Source organism: Anguilla anguilla, chromosome 4 (genome assembly GCF_013347855.1).
Source record: "Anguilla anguilla isolate fAngAng1 chromosome 4, fAngAng1.pri, whole genome shotgun sequence".
Classification (NCBI taxonomy): Eukaryota; Metazoa; Chordata; class Actinopteri; order Anguilliformes; family Anguillidae; genus Anguilla; species Anguilla anguilla.
Genome location: NC_049204.1, coordinates 54,249,673 through 54,264,128, shown reverse-complemented (window position 1 = coordinate 54,264,128; position 14,456 = coordinate 54,249,673). Strand labels below are relative to the sequence as shown.

Here is a 14,456-nt window from a genome sequence, read left to right as displayed (position 1 = left end):
ATTTCACCAACAGACTTCAGAGGGTGACAATATCACAAGCCGCCATACGCAAAAGACTTTCAGACTTGCAGGATCTCATTGCCTTAAATGATTTTAAAGCTCAAATCAATGACCTTTGAAAGAAGGAGCTGGGAGAATGTCGATGTTTTACTATATAGTATGTGATGTTATAATCATATAACTAAGCCTTTTAGTATTCTCTCTACTAAGCCTAACCTTCCCTCTCCATTTCACCCTTTCCCTCCCCCCATATTTTCCCCTGCATCTCAAATTAAATTCATCTTCTCACACTGCTTTGAGTTTTTATGTTTTTGCAAATGTCTGCGTTGTGTTGTCTATTTTCTATTACATGCTGCCATTTTGGCCATGTCTCTCTCAAAAAAGTGATCCTTGATCTCAACAGACTTAGCTATAATAAAATGAATGGAGAGCAGAATTATAGAGGCTACACTGCAACATGCAAACCTCTCATCAACAGCAAGATTCTAAAGGCCAGATTATAATTCACTGAAAAATACGGAGACGAGCCAGAAGCGTTCTGGAACAAAGTTCTATGGACAAATGAGACCAAAATAAACCTTTAACAAAGTGAGGGGAAGCTGAAAGCACAGGGAAAGAAAGGAACAGCCCATGCTCCAAAGCAGCCCCCCTCATCTGTAAAATATTGATGAGGTAGTGTCATAGCTTGGGCATGTATGCCTGCTTCTGGCGCAGGCTTACTCTTTATTGATGATATTTAATGAAGGATGGCAGACGTTGAATGAATTTGAAAGCACACAGATAGATTCAGTCGGACTGTGCACAAAATAATTCCTCCAACCTCATCAGCCCGCGTTTAAGACTGCAGCAAGACAATGACCCCAGACAGGCTGCCACACGGGGTAATTTAGAGTCTTTGCCTACCTGCATGTCTTTGGACTGTGGGAGGAAACCAGAGTACCCGAAGGAAACCCACACGGACACGGAGAACATGCAAACTCCACACAGAAAGACCCAGGCCGGGAATCGAACCAAAAACCTTCTTTCTGTGAGGCGAGTTCTTTCCTTCAAAAACTACAACGAGACGTGGGCACAGCCGCGCAATGAGTGTCTTAGGCACGTCTACTGCGTGCCGTTTGTGCCTCTTGACTCGCCGTAGTAAAACAAGGAAGAACATACGACAGCTGTACGATGTGGGCGTGCGTCGCTGACAAGTGCCACTCCTTCCGTGAAGTAATAGCTGAGTTTCACGCACATCTCAGGTTGACTGAAACTTAACTCCAGCACGATAACAAAAAGTAAGTTCAACCTCTTTAGACTTTCAGTGAGACATTTAGCGCGATCTTCTATAGACAATTACACCTTAGCTTCTCAATAGAGTAACAGTATCAGCTAACGAGGAAAATATGAATTTTCAGTTTCTGCTATTTAGGTTTAATGTGTAGATTGAAAAACTAAGAATGATTTAATCGTGTTCTACAGCTGGTTGTAAAGCTAGTTAATCTTTATGTCCAGCCATAGAACTAAATGCTGCTTCATGCTGTTTTCACGGAGCGAAGGCATTTTGCTCCACCCTGTAGTAGGATTCATGATTCATGTGCTAGTTTTGCCTCTGTGGTGCTGAATACCACTGTAAGCTAGTTTTGGAGTGCGCTGTCAGAGGCTGTCAGTATTACAGTACCCATGACTCTTTTCTGCTGTTCATAGACATTTAGGGAGATTCTCGTCATTCAGAGCAGTCCAAAAATAGAAAACTTGGATTTTTGCGGCTGGATGTTACATCTATTTAAGAAATTTCAGAAATGCGGATATTCAAGACAAACCAGTAGCCTAAGCCTAGGCCGTGTCTGAATAAGCGCACTTGCCTACTATTGCGGATAACTGTTGAGTACACTGGATGAGAAAGGTGTTCAGCTAGGCGAAATTTTATCTAAGCCTAAATGTGGCGTAGCGTACTTAAAATCCCTGGACGATGTACTTATTTCGCGGAGTATTGCTGAATCCAACGGTCCGGTTTTACCCGAACTTGGAAACTGGCGGACTTAATAAGACTTAACAAGGTTTTCAGTGGGCCAGGTTAACTGAGTGTTAGTTGTGTAACAAAAAACCTAAGTGCAGTGAAATCTTTTTTTTTTTAAATGACGCTCTTGCCACATTTGTGCAGGTAATGCAAACTAAGTTGAATATATCTAAGCATTGCCCATTCTCTGGATGCGGAGAAAGCAATATGCTTTTTTCTTATAAATAAAAAAATGAAGAGAACTTCAAGAAATGGGTTTTATTTATTAGCAGGCACTGCAATATTACAATAACCTGTACAGGTTTTGCATTGCACATTATTGCCTGGAACTTGTCGCATAATGCAGTGGATCGGTAAGTAGGCCTACTGTTAGATAGCGACAATTAAGTAGCTTTCAAGCTTAGACATGTGGAATCAAAGACTTTCTTTTTTTCAGGTATAATGTCCAGAGTTTTAGACTGCTATAGAGTCTAATGTTAGTGTACAGTAGCTCAGTGTTACAACCGTATTGCACATACACATGATCTTCAGGTTTCACTATACAATAGTAAAGCCTAATTTGTGTTGCTTTCTTTTGTTGATAGTCTAAGGTTACTGCTCTAACCAACTGTAACTTAGCTAGCGATGAGGAATGGTTTACATAGGGCGTGTCTTATGGATATGAATGTTTGTGAGCATAGGACACGCCTACCCTACCCTTATCTGCTTAAAAGATCACAATAATCGAATAGTGTTTATAACAATTTAATTATTATAATTTGATTAAAAACCTGAAAGAAATCAATTGTCACTTCTGTTGAATATAACCACAATTTGTATCCAGTTGCCTGAAACCTTTAAAATGCATATGTTTAAATGTGTTTGGTCAGTTACCTGAAGTAATCGATTTTATAGGAGGAATTACCATCATAGTCTACCTGCTTGAACTTTGTGTGGATAGGGACTGTTGATAAAGGTACATTGGCCATACAAAGATAAGAGTTGATAAGAACTGTTTACTTTACATACTATTCCACAAAGGAAAAAGATGTTGCTCCTATTGCATGATGCATTTTATTCTGAAAGTTGTGCCCTACCAAGAAACCAACAATGAAGTCACTGACTGCTGCAAACACCAACTTCTCCCTGGACCTGTTTAAGAAGATAAGTGAGAGTAAGAAAGTGGACAACATCTTCTACTCACCACTCAGCATCTCCTCTGCTCTGGCCATGGTGTACATGGGCGCCCGGGGCAACACAGCTACACAGATGTCCAAGGTGAGTTCAGCCGGACACAGTGCCACTCTCAGACATCCCAACACCCTACTGCATTAATACATAGATACATTCTGTATGAGGTAGTAAGCTTACTGTACTTCAGAAAACTCAGTGTAACAGTTATTCTGGAAGGCATCAACCACTTATTAGATTTCTATATAAATATATTTATATGCAGACGAGTGGAAAATTTAAAAAAAACCTGAATCAATGAGTGGAGAAACATAACAAATGCAGATGCTCCCATACGGGTGTACTGCATGATAAAATTAAGCAATTAACATCCATTCATGCTCTGTGGCATGTATAGAAATGCTGAGCAGGCTTAGTTGACTTTGATATCGGATCAAGATGGCAAGAGGGAAAGATCTAAGTGACTTTGAAAGAGGGTTCATTATTGGGGCACGGATAGCAGGAGCTTCAGTCACAAAGACTGCTCAACAAGCTAGTGTTTCAATGGGAACAGTGACTAAAGTGACATTTGCATTTACATCTATGGGAAAGACATCAGAAAATAGGGTTGGATATTATGGACAAAAGTGCACATTCGATGACTGTGACGCTCATTCATTAGTACAATATGTACTAAGGAAAAACTGAAGAGTAACTCTTCCTCAGGTGACTGAGAATGTTATTGCAGGACATGATCAGACTGTCAGCAAGAAAGGTCCGACGACAACTACATAGAGAGGGATATTATAGTAGGGTTGCAGTGCATAAACCTGTCATTACAAAGACTACGGAGATGTGGAAACAGTGATATGGTCAGATGAGTCATCCTTCATCATATTCTCCACAAGTGGGCGAGTGCATATGTGGTGTGCACCAAGAGAACGGTACAGGCCTGACCGCCAGAGTGAGGAGGTTCGGTGGATATGTCATGCTGTGGGGGGCATTTTCCTGACATGGTTTGGGTCCACTTGTCCCCTTAGAGGGAAGGGTCACTGCAAATCAATACAAAGTTATTCTGAGGGATCACCTTTATCCTATGATGAAACATTTATATCCTGATGGGACTGGTCTCTCCAGGATGACAATCCACAGGGCACAAGGGGTCACTGAATGGTTTGATGAGTATGAAAATGATGTGAATCATATGCTACGGCCTTCGCAGTCACCAGATCTCAACCCAATTGAGCAGCTATGGGAGATTTTGGACTGACGTGTTAGACAGCGATTTCCACTGCCATAATCAAAACACCAAATTAGAGAATATCTTTTGGATGAATGGGGTTCCATCCAAAATGTCCAAAGTGTCTGGTGATGAAAGATGGGGATTGTACTCTGCATACAGATGGGTTATTGTGTTATATGGGTGTGTACTTGCACTGTAGCATGGCGGGAGGCTTAAGTTTCTATTGACTTGCTGCGATTGGGAAAAGAATTGTTGACTAACTAAATCAATAGGCATTAGTGATGATGAATGAATATTGTGAGGAGAAAAATGTTGTAAGAAGAAACTTGACCTTTCAGAAAATTGTCTTTGTGTTAAAATGCGGTCCTGATTCATTGTGAGCATGTTATTTGATTAACTTTCGTGACCATTCAATTGCACTGAAGTGGGTAATCTGCACATTTCTTTAGATAGCACTGTAGAACTGTCATAATGTTTTTTATTTCTGTTCCTCAGCTAAATGTCCACTAACTGATTAAGACCATAGGAGTGAGTCCAAGAGTTTGTATTATGTTCTATTTCTTATCTACAGTAGTGGCTGAAAGTCTTGTATCCAGCTATTTGTTTTATTTTCATACACCATTGTAAATCTGTAAGGTTGAACCAGAATATTATTTGGTTAAAACTAAAGTCAACTGGCTGCTAGACAGACTGCGGGTTGCAACAGTGTATTGTCATAAGGGCAGTCATGACACACATTGCAACATGCAATGACTAAGTGCCCGTGTGGAATTGAGGTTATAAAATGGGCGTGTTCAGGGCTGGGCAACTCTTATCTTTTGCACAGTAATTTATACACCGTGCTGTTTGAGGTACATTTGTGGGTGGCCCCTGTTACTACATGTCCAAGAATTATAGAATCATACTCTCAAATATTCTCTGTTGCAAAGTCCCCCTCGCCAAGTATGTCCAATTTACAGTGCTCTCATGAGTTTGTTAAGGATCTGTTGACACAAGGCTTAGTATTTATATGCAGGACTTATCCTACACTGTCATTTGAATTTCAAGAAAAAAATATTTCTCTACTTGTAACTCAGTGTCATCACAGTGTTGAAAATGTTGATGATGCTGTAGGTGCTTGGCTTTACGAAAGAGAAGAACCCTGAAGTTAACCCTGGACTGCAACAGCAAGTACAAAAACCCCAGCTTCAAAGGGATATGTTGGAGGTGATAAAACAAAGTTACTGCTGCTGGAGTTACTAACCACGATGGGGTGCCTATTAGTTGGGTTAACAATGGGTGTTGGTTGGGTGACTGGTGAGCGATGGTTGAGGTATCTTGGTGTTTTGCCTTACCAATTTGCTACAGAGTTTGTCTTTACCTTTAACTGTGCTCATATTTTTGTGTACTTTTGTATTTAACATTTAAAGACAAAACAATGTCTTTAAATGTAATTCTCAAGTATCTAATGGTATACTCATAACTGTGTTTTCTGATAAATAATGAGCAAAGAAAATAATCTTTGTAATAGACTAACAGACAAAAAGACAAACTCTGAAAGTTTTGTTAAGGGCATTTTTTGTTTTTTTAATAAAACGCCATTAGTCCTTCTTCCTTGTTGTTCTTTTGAATTTTTAGGGTTTAATAAAGATCCAGTTACCACTTTTTGTGTCCTATTGCTTATATGAAATAAAATACTTGTTTTACAATGGAAAGTGCTAATGGCATAATCAAAGGATTCATTTCAGTTATATTTGCATATTTAGATTTAGATAGATAGTGTTGGTAAGATTTTTCCAAAGCGGAGGAACTGAAGCAGTTTTATGCCTTGCTTGCATTTTCCAGTGTCTGAAATTATTTTTCTGTATCTGTCACCAGTCTCTCCACTTTCACAAAGCTGACGACGACATTCATAATGGATTCAGCAAACTGACGTCTGAACTCAACAAAGAGGGTGCCCCGTATGTGCTGAGCATGGCAAATCGCCTGTTTGGGGAGCAGTCCTACACGTTTGTGGAGGTAACATTCTAACCAAGCAGATCATAAGTAGACTTTTCAAGATTGGGCTTATTTGTTCACAAATCTGGCACATTGTCAACAATATATATATTTTTTTCATATTCCTCAGTGAAAGGAGAATTCTGTTGTAATATAGCACTAGGCCTGACTGCCTGAAGAGTGTGTAGGTAGTGCTCCATATAGATAGATTTATGGAAAAAAAAATATGTGAACGATGCTCTAGCCACTTTTGTGCAAGCAAGCTAAGCTGGAAATACATAAGCAATCACCTTCTCTGGATGCACAAAAACCCATATGCTTTTTTCTCTTTCAAAAAATGAAGAGACTGAAATTGAGAAATTAAAATAAATAAAAAAGTTGAGTTAAGGCTTTTGGAAATAAAACTTTTTTTTGAGACAATGAAGAGTCACACTGTGGTCACTTTTCCCGTTTTAGACTATGGACATGCATTTACATGCATACCTTAGGTGCAGATTTGCATATTGCACAACATTTAAATCGCTAAATGCTAAATCGCTAAACCACCACTGTCTTTTATATGAATGGTCCGGACTAACATCCTTAAATCTACATAGAACCATCCACTGGTATATAATCATTTTTAAGGCAATAATTAGGCTGCTTCCTTCTTACCTCAGCTCTGTTCTACGGGGATTCCTAAAGGTATCGCCTTCATTCTAGTGAAATGGCACTTTTTTAAATGACTGGACTCTGGACTACACTGTACAATTGGAACAATCCACAAAGAGACCTTAAACTTGACATGCTGATTATAAACACATGATTCATGACACCGTGACTGACGTGTACTTCTGCTGTTAATCCTTGCTGTTCATTTTCCTGTTTACACTGTAAACTGTATAATTAACTGTATAATAATATGTTATTATTATTAATATGTCATTTTTCTACCAAAAATTTCTTGTGAGATTATATTTAACCTCTGGAGAGCATTGATCATTTTTAGGTGAAAGCCAGGCTAGAACACAGGAAACCTGTAAACGTCCACTATCTTTGTGAATCTGTAGAAATACATTATGGACACAAAGAAGTTCTATCAGGCTGAGCTGGAGACCGTTGACTTCTTATCAAAAGCAGAGGATTCCAGGGTGAACATCAACAGCTGGGTGGAGAAGCAGACTCAAGGTAACTGCAGTTACACACCCATGTGCAGGCGCAAGAGACTTTCTTTTGAAATCTGAACTACAGATTCCACTGAAATGATCAAGATGAGGAAGACTGTTGGCAGTTATCAGTTCACATAGTTTTACCTCTTGTTTGATGTGTTAATGAATGTGAAGGGTATACCGCAACAATTAGGCATTGTATGAAATATAAGCCAGACTAAAATATCTAGACATGCTTAACATGTAGGTAATGTGCAATACTATATATATTATGTTCTATTTGTTTTTTGAAATGCATAGATACTATGACGCCATGTATCTCAGTGAAATGACCATGCAGTGTGGGAGCTTATTCAGCGATTTAGAGATTTTTTTCTGCCTCTCTTTTGTCCTCAGGATACAGAATATTTGGCACCTGATGGCTTTCTTTGTTGTTAAAAACTTCATGTTCTGCATTTTGTATTGTAGGTGTTGTCTGTTTGAGCGTATCTCATACCCCTTGAAGATGAACCACATCTGCATTATTCAAAATATAATGCATCATATATGTAGCAGTATTTATCTTACTAAATATGCTTGTGTGACACTCCCATCTGTACATCTCCACTGGATTATGCTTACTTGTAGAGAAAATCAAGAACTTGCTGCCGGAAGGGACTGTTGACACTCTGACCAGACTAGTGTTGGTGAATGCTATCTATTTCAAGGGTGATTGGAGCAGCAAATTCAAAGAGGCAGACACAAGGGAAGTGCCATTCAAACTGAATAAGGTAACTGCTCTTGCTTACTCAATTTCCAGATTACTGTTAGACTGCAAAAGAATTCAGAACTGTGGCCTACACTGACATGGAGGTTTTCATCCCCTGTGATGTTCAGTCACAGGTGCTGCTCAGACACTGCATTGTGGTGTGGTGTACAAGCACCATTTTTGCAATAAAAATGATCCCACAATGAACTTCTTTTTGACCATTTCATTTTTAGACACTTGAAATTGGCACGTGCCCGGATGTAGATGTCAAAGCCTATCTCAGTGGGCCAGGGTAAAATAATTGTCTGGTGGACAATTTAAATTGTTACGTTTTCTTCGAAAAAGAAGCGTAGTGTTAGGTGACCCAAAATAAAATTAATCTTTTTAATTGTTTAGCTTGATCAACGTGAATGTGTAATGAAGAATAATCGATCATTGATTAATCGTGAAGATCCCTAGTTCAGATAAACTGCACTTGTTTGCGTTAAATTGAACCTGTATCTTGATATGCCCCATAGATGCTGTTATAAAGCTATTGTCATTTGGATGAAAGAAAACCTCTAAGAAAACCAAAAAAATAAAAACTTCACAATGAAGCAGCTGAGTAAAATACTATCAGAACCAATAGGAATTGTGGAAAATATTATGAAAACCTAGGTTGAAAAAAAAAAGGAATTATCCTTTAACACACTCTCTGTAGGGTACACACTTGAAATGATTTGTCTCTGCAATATCATATAAAATACTGCTTTTGATATTGAAAAATATATCTGAAAGCTGTACTCCATTTTGAATTTTTCAGAATGAAAGTAAGCCAGTGCAGATGATGCACCAGAAGGCCAAGTTTGGTATCACGTTCATTCACGACGTCAATTGTCAGATTCTGGAGATGCCCTACGTTGGTAAAGAACTTAGCATGCTCATTTTTCTTCCCAAAGAGATTGAAGATGACTCCACAGGGCTTGTGAGGGTAAGACTGAATTTGGTATACAATAACTTAATGGCTTCTAATGCATACAAGGCAATCAAGACAATACCCAGTGGTTTAAACTTGGCAGAGTATAAGAACGTGTCGTATTTTATAATAAGGAGTTTTCTAGCCTTTGAGAATCTCTCACTCACAATTCGACCAATGGCTTCTTTTCTCCTACAGTTGGAAACGGAGCTCACGTACGAGAAACTCATCGACTGGACACAGCCTGACATGATGGACATTGTTGATGTAAATGTGGCTCTGCCCAAGTTCAAGATGGAAGAGACTTATGACCTGAAAGAAATTCTGGTCAGTATGGGCATAGAGGATGCCTTCGATGTGTCCAAAAGTGACTTCTCTGGCATGTCTCCCAGCAATGAACTGGTGGTGTCCAAAGTGGTGCACAAGGCCTTTGTGGAGGTGAATGAGGAGGGCACAGAGGCCGCTGCTGCCACTGCTGCCGTCATGATGTTGCGATGCGCCAGGCCACGGCCAATTACGTTCATTGCAGACCATCCCTTCCTGTTCTTTATCAGACACAACCCCACTCAGAGCATCCTGTTCTATGGCCGTTTCTGCTCCCCATGAAGTCTTAAGCTTGACAGTTTCCAGTTATAACCTGGAGTCTAAAAAAAATTAAGTCTGCCTTAAAAGAATGTAATCAACTGAATCATGTTTCTTGTAGTACATGGCATTGATTTATTTCCATGGTATCCTCTTTGAAATCTTCTTCTGGATTAATACCAAAGAATATTTAATGCCTGTTTATTATATTTCACTCACTATGTAACTGAAAACCATATCTGCTAACCAATTTCATATTTGCGAAAATAAAAAATAAAAGTGTGGAAACGTTTACTGTGTAGGTTGCTTTTGATGTCATTAAGGACCTGACATAATAGCCAATAAATGTTTTGGTCTCATTGCATATCTCCTCTTATAGTTTGAGGCAAATAAATATTCTCTCCCACTAAAACAGCCTCATTGAGTCTGAACTCCACCCAGTCAATCCGCACATAGGAACTGATGGAAACGTTCAGACTGATATAAGTCGATATTGCAGTAAACCCATACAATGTAGTCTGAAGCCATTCCACAGATTTACCTTTACAGTCACTTTAAATAAAAGTGAAAAGTCTTGATGCAACTGCAAGATGGCTCATCCTGTTTAAATACTGCATTTCCATGCATCACCCGGCACATAATTAGTCACAGTTTTAACCAGATATGGAGACTTGGTTGCATGATTGTCCTAAGTAACATCTTTGGGCACCAGCATTCTACCTGCATCAGCTGTGCGTAAAAAGTAATCCTCTGATGACTGACAGCTAAGTTAATGAAGCAATATTATTTGAAAAAAAGTTCTTGAAAACAATGGTTTATTGCTGAAGGAGTAAATATTTTTAATTTAATACATTGAATCATTGGGTCACGTGATGAAACCTAGCCTATCCCGGATATTCATTTAAGTTCTGTATGTTCCTAATATAATACTTCCTCATGGACAGAAAACCCAACAAGCTGACACTCACAACATCACTGCAAACTAACATCACAGGTAGACCCATAGATTGGGTAACGCGGCACTAGTGTGCAGAAAACATATTACCGTGATGCATGTGGTATACGCGCAGAACAAATCAATTAGCCGGTAGCTTGACTTCGTTTAGCGAAATGGAAGCGGGCTTGACGCCGGTGACAAAATAAACTCAATGTGTGATTATTTGACCTGCTTTCGAGATATTTCTCAAGATCATTGTTTGTCCTTAGGGGTGCATTATAATTTAATATTTTGGTAAACTTATTTTACCGCACGTCCAAGTTACCGACTGTCTAGTTTGGCACTGACATATACATCTTGTTAGTTTCCGCAACCATCTTTCTCACCACTCTATCTGTCATGTTCCACACCGTCTATGGTGGTTATCCGTTGTCACGTGATCCGGTGTTGTGCTTTCGCTTCCCGGAATTGACTCCTTAAAATTTGTAAAAATGAGAGAATCACCTTTTCCTACAACTTCATGGGATTGGCTGCACACAGATTTGATTTTGTTAGCTATGTAGCATGCCAATTATGTCGTCTTATATTCAATGTATAGGTTCTTGATAGCTTTCGTGGTCGGTTCAGAGAGAACTTGTTTTCTGAGTTCAATGTGCTTAGTCGACTAGCTAGCTAGCAGTCAATTTTGCATTTATGGAATCAAATCTGGCTTTACAGGAAAGCGCAGATTATGTATCGATACGCCCAGTTTTCCCATTAGGCTTAATTGTACCAAACCTAAGACACATTTACAATTGAGGTTTTGTGGAGACTAAGAAGCTAAATACAGCTTTGAACCAAGGAATTACAACGAATTCCATCATGGACTGGATGATGGCCACGTTTTTTAGAAAATGGTCGCTGTTTACTTTCGCGTTTTTCGTACGAGTTGTTTTGGTTGTTTTTGGAGTTTATCAAGACAAAACGATGATCGTAAAATACACAGACATTGACTATCACGTGTTTACAGATGCTTCACAATTCATCACAGAGGTTTGTTCACACCGGCTTTCAAACATAATGCTAGAACGGGGTATTTAAGGGGCCACTATGTGTACTGCGGTCATCAGTGGAGTCATTTTACCCTAGAGACATAATCGGATGGGTATCACAAAGTGCTCTAGATCAGTGATGGACCTCGTGGACGGTTCAGTTCGAACTAGAGGTGTCAGACTGAAGTCTTGGAGTGCCGTAGTCTCTGCCCGTTCTTGGTGTGTTTCAGAAAAAAAGTCTGTCCCACTTTTCCCCTTCATATTCCCTCTTACCCCTGTGCTGTCCAACAGGGAGCATCTCCGTATCGCAGAGCCACCTACCGCTACACTCCACTACTGGCATGGCTGCTGACCCCCAACGTCTTCCTCACACCTGTCTTTGGGAAGCTGCTGTTTGTGACGTGCGACGTGGTCTCGTCCTACTTCATGTACAATATCCTGCGAGCTCGGGGAATGAGCTGCCAGGCAGCCTGCGGGTACTGCTCCCTGTGGCTGCTCAACCCCTTGTCCATGGGGGTGTCCAGCCGTGGGAACGCTGAGTCCCTGCTGGCCGTGTTGGTCCTGAGCACGCTGAGCTGCATGGAGCGGAGGCACTTGGCCAAGGCGGCCTTCTTCTATGGCCTGTCGGTCCACATGAAGATTTACCCGGTGACATATGCTCTCCCCCTAGCTCTCTCCCTTCGCACACGGGATAAGGTCAGCACTGGTGAGACCAAAATCCCCATGGGAAGGAGAATGGCTAGGTTCCTCCTGGGACTCCTAAACAGGGACCTGCTGCAGTTTTTTTCTATAGCAGGAGGAGTCTTCTGTGGGCTCACCCTCCTGTTTTACCACATGTGAGTTTACTCCTTTTCAACGAATTAGTTATCTAAGTTTGCTTGCCACAGCATTGAGAAATTGACAACTGAAGTTGTGGTTAGGCCACTTGATAAGACATGATGGAGGGAAATGTTTTTTTCCATTGCATCCTTATTTGATGTCAAGATTTGGCATTCATTTATTGGCTATGTCATTCAAAATACATAATTTAATTGCTGAAATGGTCAGTGGTTAACTGTGCTGAAATGATCTCAGCTGGTCATATGGGTTCACTATGATTTTTTCGGACTTTTTTCTGGTTTTACCCACATGCGCGTCGGAAGGTATGGCTGGGAGTTCCTGCAGGAGACGTACCTTTACCACCTGACGAGGAGAGACATCCGCCACAACTTCTCTCCGTACTTCTACATGCTGTACCTGATGGCCGAGAGCAGCTGGAGCCTGGCGCTGGGCCTGGCTGCCTTCCTGCCTCAGCTGGCTCTTCTCCTGCTGGCATCCCTGGCCTTCCACTCTGACCTGGCCTTCTGCTGCTTCCTGCACACTGCCATCTTTGTCAGCTTCAACAAAGTCTGCACCTCCCAGGTACATTACCCACACTGCCCCTGTCCACTGCAAGTAAAGGTTACCTGATCACTACACACCATGTATTTGCAGTCATATAGGAGTTGCTGATGTCATCATTATTATAATAATAAATTACTGTTGTTGCTTTATTGTAACCATGTGTAGTAGTTGCAGTTGTTATGTAGTTACTGTTATTAAAGTTTGAGAAGGGTTCAGTATTTAAACAGTGTTTCATTTTACTTTCCTGCAGTACTTCCTGTGGTATCTGTGCTTGCTGCCTCTTGTCCTGCCTCGTCTTACGCTGTCCTTGAAGCAGGGATTGGGTCTGCTTGTGCTGTGGTTTGCCGGACAGGTAAGGCTTAAGACACTCTTACACATTCTGTGGAGATCTGAAAGCATGGAAGCCAAGAAAACACATACACATCCCTCCTGTGGAATATGGAAATATTTGACTATGCTATTGTGTACAATGTAGGATGAAGAATGAGCTTTGTCATTTGGAAACCTTATGCTGCTGACTCAATTGTTTATGGCATTATTTGAGGTGGTGTTGTACATGCATCTAAATCGTTTGCTAATATCAGACCAGAATATGTTTGACTGAAGTGGACTTGTTTACCCTTTGGCTTACAGGGGATTTGGTTGGCACCAGCATACTATCTGGAATTTGAAGGGCAGAACACTTTTGTTCTAATTTGGCTTGCTGGCTTACTTTTCCTGGCAATAAACACTTTCATACTGGTACAGATAATTTCCCATTATAAACAAGAAGACATTCGGCATATCCAGAAATTGGACTAATACAAAGAAGCCTCTGGAAGTTTCTGCTGTACTTGTGGGTTGTATTATCTGGTGGAGAAGTGGTTTCAGTACATCTACTGACATAAAAAACGGTATTACTTTTGAAATGTGTGTTTGTTTTATATTACTTTTTTGTATGTTGGGTTTATGGCCTACCAAAGGGGATTGCACTCAAGGTCTAAGATCTATTTGTTTATATGTTAATATTAATATAAAAATAAACCTTCCGATGAAGGCAGTTGTGTCCAACTCCTGTGACTCTTCCCTGTACTCAACTTGCTCTTAGTTCACTCACTGGGATACTACAACACACATGGTGTAATTCCTGTATGGGACAGTAGGTGGTAGCCAATGACAAGTGAACAGGCACTGATTGCCCTATATCCTCAGATGCCCCTGGCTTAATCAGTGAATGTATTTTCATGGACACAGATGGAATAAACAGTTTCCATTAGTTTTTATATAGGCCTAACGTCTATTATTGAATCCATTATTGGTGTCTC

General features: G+C 40.3%; 2 protein-coding genes across 4 annotated transcripts; both read left to right on the top strand.

Moving 5' to 3' along the window:
• The first annotated feature begins 1,142 nt into the window (after positions 1-1,142).
• On the top strand, positions 1,143-10,093 carry LOC118226204 (leukocyte elastase inhibitor-like). Of its 3 annotated transcripts, none has more exons than XM_035415619.1 (8): positions 1,143-1,277; positions 3,080-3,256; positions 5,505-5,597; positions 6,249-6,389; positions 7,418-7,535; positions 8,144-8,286; positions 9,067-9,234; positions 9,418-10,093. In XM_035415619.1, the coding sequence occupies exons 2-8, from the start codon at positions 3,089-3,091 to the stop codon at positions 9,823-9,825; spliced, it is 1,239 nt and encodes a 412-aa protein (XP_035271510.1). In that variant the 5' UTR covers positions 1,143-1,277; positions 3,080-3,088; the 3' UTR covers positions 9,826-10,093. The 3 variants fall into 3 exon arrangements, with proteins under 3 accessions (XP_035271510.1, XP_035271509.1, XP_035271511.1); XM_035415618.1 differs by having other exon boundaries at positions 3,065-3,256; XM_035415620.1 differs by lacking the exon at positions 5,505-5,597 and having other exon boundaries at positions 3,065-3,256.
• Positions 10,094-11,155: 1,062 nt separating this feature from the next.
• Positions 11,156-14,202, top strand: pigm (phosphatidylinositol glycan anchor biosynthesis, class M). The gene is made up of 5 exons (XM_035412506.1): positions 11,156-11,770; positions 12,061-12,605; positions 12,912-13,170; positions 13,403-13,504; positions 13,786-14,202. The coding sequence occupies exons 1-5, from the start codon at positions 11,600-11,602 to the stop codon at positions 13,951-13,953; spliced, it is 1,245 nt and encodes a 414-aa protein (XP_035268397.1). The 5' UTR covers positions 11,156-11,599; the 3' UTR covers positions 13,954-14,202.
• Positions 14,203-14,456: the final 254 nt, after the last annotated feature.

What these genes read in the sequence shown, in the direction of transcription:
- LOC118226204 (XM_035415619.1), top strand. Translation starts at nt 3,089, where the DNA reads ATGAAGTCACTGACTGCTGCAAACACCAACTTCTCCCTGGACCTGTTT. An exon ending in CAGCTACACAGATGTCCAAG is followed by an intron (nt 3,257 to 5,504) that starts GTGAGTTCAGCC and finishes ATGATGCTGTAG; the next exon opens with GTGCTTGGCTTTACGAAAGA. An exon ending in AGTCCTACACGTTTGTGGAG is followed by an intron (nt 6,390 to 7,417) that starts GTAACATTCTAA and finishes GTGAATCTGTAG; the next exon opens with AAATACATTATGGACACAAA.
- pigm (XM_035412506.1), top strand. Translation starts at nt 11,600, where the DNA reads ATGGACTGGATGATGGCCACGTTTTTTAGAAAATGGTCGCTGTTTACT. An exon ending in CTTCACAATTCATCACAGAG is followed by an intron (nt 11,771 to 12,060) that starts GTTTGTTCACAC and finishes GCTGTCCAACAG; the next exon opens with GGAGCATCTCCGTATCGCAG. An exon ending in TGCTGTGGTTTGCCGGACAG is followed by an intron (nt 13,505 to 13,785) that starts GTAAGGCTTAAG and finishes TTTGGCTTACAG; the next exon opens with GGGATTTGGTTGGCACCAGC.